Source organism: Hemibagrus wyckioides, linkage group LG20, assembly GCF_019097595.1.
Source record: "Hemibagrus wyckioides isolate EC202008001 linkage group LG20, SWU_Hwy_1.0, whole genome shotgun sequence".
NCBI classification, from domain to species: Eukaryota; Metazoa; Chordata; class Actinopteri; order Siluriformes; family Bagridae; genus Hemibagrus; species Hemibagrus wyckioides.
The window spans coordinates 11,153,069-11,159,933 of NC_080729.1; the positions used below are offsets into that span (position 1 = coordinate 11,153,069).

Sequence of the window (6,865 nt, forward strand, 5' to 3'; positions counted from 1 at the left end):
GAAATAGTACTGACCAGTATACAGTCTATGTGGACCAGTGTGCAAAGAAAAGGAGGCTTGTGAACATGTACACATATGATAGCAGCAGCTGGGAGCAGCATTAAAGTGTGATGTACAAAAATAGCATTTAAACAGCATTAAAGTGTAATGTACAACGAAATATACAGTTTTGGCAGCACTGAAAAAAAGGTGGTCCAGTAAACATAGATGTATATTGAATATGAATGTTCTGTTCTGGGTGTTGAAGAGTCTGATGGCTGGAGGAAAGAAACTGTTACACAGTCTGGTTGTGAGGCTCAGATGCTTCTGTATCTTTTTCCAGAGGGCAGGAGGGTGAGGAGTGTGTGTGTGGGGTCACTCGCAATGCTGTTTCTTATCAGTACACTACACAGCTGTTCTCATCTGTTTTTGTTTATAAAGTTGTTTTTAAGTCTGTGATCTTTATGATTGTGTGTGTGGAAACACATTTTAATGTTCTGCTTGTTTTTAATAAAGAACATAGATTGTGAAGTAGAGTTTATTAAGTGTATTTATCAAGTATATTTACATCTTTAAACACTGGGCAATTGAAGGGTCAATATATATGTATGTAGTTGAAAATAGGTTCAACAGATTTCTTTTTTTTCCCAGACAGAGTATTAGTGTTAACTTTTTGTTATATAAAGAGTTTTTTAAAACACTGGCTGATGAACATCTGCATGTTTGAACAAAAGCAAAACAATTGATAAGTCTTCTATGAGGAAAAAATGTTATTTATTTGATAATTACAAACACAGTACAAATTAATCTTTAAAATGATCAATTAATATTCAAATAAAATTCAAATTTTATTAATCACATACGAAATCACACGGTACGACATGTAGTGAAGTGATTTTAATGACTGTCCTACATTTGAAGAAAGAAAAGAGTAAAAATTAAAGTGTGTGGACATGAAAAATAAGGGATATAGTTAAAAATATATAGAAAAAAATAGAGAAAATTAAACAGTAGAAATTAAAGACAAAATAATTGTGAAAAACCAGTAGTTATCGTATATGCATATGCAAATATATGTGTATATATATAGATATATGTATATAAATATAAATATGAATATAAATATGTATAAATAATATAAATATAAACAGTAAATTATAATGATAAAAATAATAATTTAATTTAATATATAATATAAAATGAAATATAAAATAAAAAAATAAAATATAATATTCATTTATTGTCTATACCCGCTTATTCCTAGGGTCACGGGGGTCTGCTGGAGCCTATCCCAGCTCACATAGGGCGAAAGGCAGGGGTACACCCTGGACAGGTCACCAATCCATCGCAGGGCCACACATAGACAAACAACCACACACACTCACTCCTATGGGCAATTTAGAATTACCAATCAACCTAATGTACATGTCTTTGGACTGTGGGAGGAAACCGGAGTACCCGGAGTAAACCCACGCAGGCACGGGGAGAACATGCAAACTCCACACAGAAAGGCCCCAGTCTGTTCGACCCCGGGATTCAAACTCAGGGCCTTCTTGCTGTGAGGCAACAGTGCTAACCACTAAGCCACCGTGCTGCCCATTAAAATATAATATAGTATAATATAGTATAATATAATATAATATAATATAATATAATATAATATAATATAATATAATATAATATAATATAATATAATATAATATAATATAGTGTATATAAAAATAAAATAATATATAAATAAATAATATATGTGTAAGCTCTATAATATATAGAAAGATACAATATATACATATGTGTAGATGTAAATGGTCAAATTTAAATGGTATGACAATAATAATAATAATATATGCTAATATTAGATTAGCAAAGTTAATATTTAGTGTTAATAAATGAGAAGCCATCAAACTCCTCTTGGATGGACTGGATGAAGAAGGAGAGATTCCCATGAGAAAGCTTGGGCTCCTCACGGGTGAATCTGCCATCAAAATTATTGACGTCCCTCTTAGATGTTATCTGTGGTTGAAACGGAGGAGTGATCTTCCTTTGTTCCAGCCATGACCAGTCGATCTTATTAAAGAAAGGGTGAACTTTGATGGCATTCTCCTTGCCCTCGGACACCACACAGCCGAGACGATCCATGGGCTTCTTCCTCAGGAACGCTTTGAGGATGCTGACCGCATTCCTGCTGAGGTTTGATGGATATTGTGGTTCAGCATGGATGATGGACTCAAACATCTTCTCCTCGTTGTGATCATGAAACGGAGCGTAGCCTGTCATCATCTCGTACATGATCACACCGAGGGCCCACCAATCCACCGACGTGTCGTATTCCCAATACTGTAACACCTCTGGTGCTATGTAGTTGGGTGTGCCACAAAAAGTGTTGGCAGTCTTGCCGTCTAGTATACCCTCTGCGCACAAGCCAAAGTCAGCAAGCTTGCAGTGGCCATCGGCATCTAGGAGGATGTTTCCGGGTTTGAGATCTCTGTGTATAATCCCGTTGCGGTGGAGGAACATGAGGGCACAGGCGATCTCAGCAGCATAAAATCTGGTGCGGGGTTCATCAAATCCACATGAACAGGAAATGTGAAATGCAAGATCCCCTCCATTCACAAATTCCATTGCGAAGCACAATGAGTCGCTGGTCTGGAAGCTACAGTAGAGGTGGGTCAGGTAGGGGTGTTCACTGGCCAGAGCCAAGATCCGCCTCTCCATAAAGGTGCAGCTGATGTTTTCATATTCCCAGATCAAGTCCTTCTTCAAAAACTTCAGCGCATACACCTCCTCAGTGCCTTTGAGCTCGGACAAAATCACCTTCCCGTATGTACCCTTTCCAAGTACACTGAGGAAGTTGAAGTCCTCCAGGCTCTTTCTCTCAGGCTGTAGCTCCTCATCCTCTCGGCTCTCCTCTGTATTACACTCATTCAGGATGAAAGCTGTAGGGTCATCGTCAGATGCGGTGGGCAGCGGCTCATCATACAGCTCAGCGACCTTAACACACACAAACACACAAAATTAGTCACTGCAGTTAACAACATTTTGTAATGTCACAATGAATAAGCCCTTACCTGAGTTCCAGTAAGAAGGTCCTCAGTAACCTTAAATTGAGAGAAATCCTGCAAATAACATTTAGATAAAGCTCAAAATCTACAACCCCAATTCACAAAAGTGAACATTGAAGCAGAGCAAAAAGATCACAAGTGTTTCATATCACAAGAGTTTTATATTAAAACACAGAACATTATATTGCTCTTAATGTCCACTGACTAGAAATCGGAAAACAAAACAAAACATTACAACTTGTAAAAGGGTGTGTGTGTGTGTGTGTGTGTCTCAGCTGCAGCACTGTACAGTACCTCAGACTGGGAGCTGATGGAGTCCAGAGACTGAACCTGATTATCAGACCAGGCTCTGTTCAGCTCACCAGAACTGGGAGGCTGTGAAAAGAAGAGCAAAAAGTTCACAAGTGTTTCTTATTCTAGCGGTTTCATACTAACACATCTAACATTCTGTCACATGGACAATCCAGCAGTCATCTTTGTAAATAAATTGTAGGTTTGGTTACCAGACTGACAGCTGAAGTGTCTTGGTGAGGTTCAGTGGACTGCAGCTGCAGGTTTGCCTCAACAACCTTAACACACACAAACACAATTAGTCACTGCAGTTAACAAAATTTTATCACAACACAATGAATAATCCCTTACCTGCATGCCAGTGAAACAGTCTTCAGTGTCGTCATGAGAGAATTCCTGTAAATGACAATTAGATAAAACTCAAGAACTATTAAATAAAAGCGTGCATATAATACTCATTACTGTCAATTCTCTTCATCAGAGTAATAAAGACTGTGATTACCTCGTGATTCAAGAGGATGTCTCTCTTGATGTCCACTGACTAGAAATAGAACAGAAAAACAAAACACTACAACTTGTAAAGGGGGGTGTGTGTGTGTGTGTGTGTGTGTGTGTGTGTGTATCTCAGATGCAGCACTGTACAGTACCTCAGACTGGGAGCTGATGGAGTCTGGAGACTCAACCTGATTATCAGACCAGGCTCTGTTCAGCTCACCAGCACTGGGAGGCTGTGAAAAGTAAAGCAAAAAGTTCACAAGTGTTTCTTATTCTAGCGGTTTCATACTAACACATCTAACATTCTGTCACATGGACAATCCAGCGGTCATCTTTGTAAATAAATTGTAGGTTTGGTTACCAGACTGACAGCTGAAGTGTCTTGTTGAGGTTCAGTGGACTGCAGCTGCAGGTTTGCCTCAACAACCTTAACACACACAAACACAATTAGTTACAGCAGTTAACAAAATTTTATCACAACACAATGAATAATCCCTTACCTGCATGCCAGTGAAACAGTCTTCAGTGTTGCAATCATGAGAGAATTCCTGTAAATGACAATTAGATAAAACTCAAGAACTATTAAATAAAAGTGTGCATAAAATACTCATTACTGTCAATTCTCTTCATCAGAGTAATAAAGACTGTGATTACCTCGTGATTCAAGGGGTACGTCTCACAGGGTTGACTCTCTGGACCCCTTAATATCCTGAGGTGGTCTCTCTTGATTTCCACTGACTAGAAAGAGAACAACAAACCTAAACATTCAAACTTGTAAAGGTGTGTGTGTGTGTGTGTGTGTGTGTGTCTCAGCTGCAGCACTGTACAGTACCTCAGACTGGGAGCTGATGGAGTCTGGAGACTGAACCTGAAGTTCACACCAGGCTCTGTTCAGCTCACCAGCACTGGGAGGCTGTGAAAAGTAAAGCAAAAAGTTCACGTGTTTCTTATTCTAGCAGTTTCATACTAACACATCTAACATTCTGTCACATGGACAATCCAGTGGTCATCTTTGTAAATAAATTGTAGGTTTGGTTACCAGACTGACAGCTGAAGTGTCACTGTGAGGGTCACTCGGAAAACTCAGCACTATGGGCTCATCGACCTTAATAGACATAGACACACACACACACACACACACACAGTTAGTAGCAGCCTACATGTTTGAAACGTAGTTAAAATCGGACTATTTAGCAGACACTTACCTGGAGGACAGAGGGAGTATCAGGTGATTCTCCCAGCACATCCACAGAGTCTGTAAAAAAGGAGTTTTCTGTGACTCAGAATAATGACTTCAATTACAACTAACATTTTCTATCATACATTTACAACCAACAGCCAAGTTTATTAACTAGTAGGTAAAACTAGGAGAAATGTTGTATTGTGTTGAGAGCTTAAAACGAGCTTATGTTTTCAAGTGCATTAGCATTCAGCTAACTATTAAATTAAAATCAAGCATTAATAATAAAAGAGAATATTTTTGCCATCTACTGATTTTAATGTTTTATTCTACACAATACAATATTTAGCTCCCAAGCTATATAGCCAGGTTTGTTAGCAGTGTAGCTAATGTTAGACCAGTGTTTCCCACACACACAAATAATAGATTAGTAATCTTAAATGGAGAGAGAGAGAGAGAGAGAGAGAGAGAGACTACGATTAGCTACATTCTAAAGGCAGATAAGACATTTGTAACAAAAAGACATTAATGACATTAAAAGGTACATTAATTTAACATGGAATTTGTGTAATAATGAAACACATAGACAAATTCTCTAGATAAATAACATTAGGCCAAAAATTACACCGTAATTTAAAGAGATAAAAGTCCGTGCGCGAGAGCTAGCTAAATGTCCGTGCGCGAGAGCTAGCTAATCACTAGGCTAAGCATGATTTAGTCTAAAACCAGTGGTCATTCATTGTTAAAAGTGACCGACCAGTGAGGTAAACATTTTATTGCCGAAATAAAATAAATTCTTAAGTCAACGTCATCAATTCGGTTAAGTATTTTGCTGTGTAGTTTATTCCTATGGCCGAGTTCGCTAGCACGGTAACTAGCATTAGGCTAATTCGCGGCAGAAGAGGATATCGCTGATTAACTAGATAACATTAGACTGTAACACAGTGTAACTTAAACATGATTTATTGTAATAACACTATGATATTAAAGTCAAATCATCCTACCGTGAGCTGGCTGAGTGTGGTCGGTAGCTGCGCTGTGTCTCTGAAAGTAGCGGTAAACGAAGTAACCCGCACCTGCAGAGACAGCGAACAGCCCCGCAGCACAGCCGATCTTGCGAAGAGGCAAGCCCCTCAGACCCGCGAGAAATCGTCGGAAGTCCATGGGTTTCTTCTTCTTTAATCGCTTTCTTTAGTTCCTTGGGTTTGATCTTTTCCACTCGCTTTCTGATGTCTTGTTATCTGTACTCAATCACCAACTCAATGTTGTGGTTTGAGTTAAAATCGTTCCACGTGACGCGCTATCACCATGGAGACAATTTAAACAGAAATAAGCACTTCTTTGAACAACAGGACACGCCCACCATGACACGTGCACAGGTTCTGACCCCGGGGCTCGAGCCCCCAGTGGGATTGTCTGAGATTAGGATTGGGGTTTCTGTATAGAAACTCGATTTATGGATTATTTAATAATAATTAAAAAAATAAAAATATATAATATATAAATAATACAATTATAAAAGAATAAAAAGAAAAATGCAATAATAATAATAATAATAATAATAATAATAATTATTATTATTATTATTATTATTATTATTATTATTATTGCTACTGTTTTATGGTTGCAATATATAGTATAATGTCTATTTTATCTAATAATACTTTATAGTATTATACAGTAATAATATAACCGAGCTTCCTTATCAGGTATCGAATAATAAAATAATGAAAACGAGAAGTTCATTGAACGGTGCACACTTTTATTCCACATTGCCTTAACTTCAACTCAGAAATTAATCTGTTACAATAATAATAATAATAATAATAATAATAATAATAATAATAAGCCATCATTC

General features: G+C 37.6%; 1 protein-coding gene across 1 annotated transcript; it reads right to left on the bottom strand.

Moving 5' to 3' along the window:
* Nucleotides 1–1,848: 1,848 nt before the first annotated feature.
* On the bottom strand, nt 1,849–6,171 carry LOC131342033 (protein kinase C epsilon type-like). Its single transcript, XM_058372745.1, has 11 exons — nt 6,012–6,171; nt 5,033–5,082; nt 4,867–4,932; nt 4,660–4,740; nt 4,482–4,565; nt 4,189–4,254; nt 3,980–4,060; nt 3,835–3,873; nt 3,684–3,728; nt 3,545–3,610; nt 1,849–2,970 (listed from the first exon to the last, which is right to left on the bottom strand). The coding sequence occupies exons 1-11, from the start codon at nt 6,169–6,171 to the stop codon at nt 1,849–1,851; spliced, it is 1,860 nt and encodes a 619-aa protein (XP_058228728.1).
* Between the last annotated feature and the right edge of the window lie 694 nt (nt 6,172–6,865).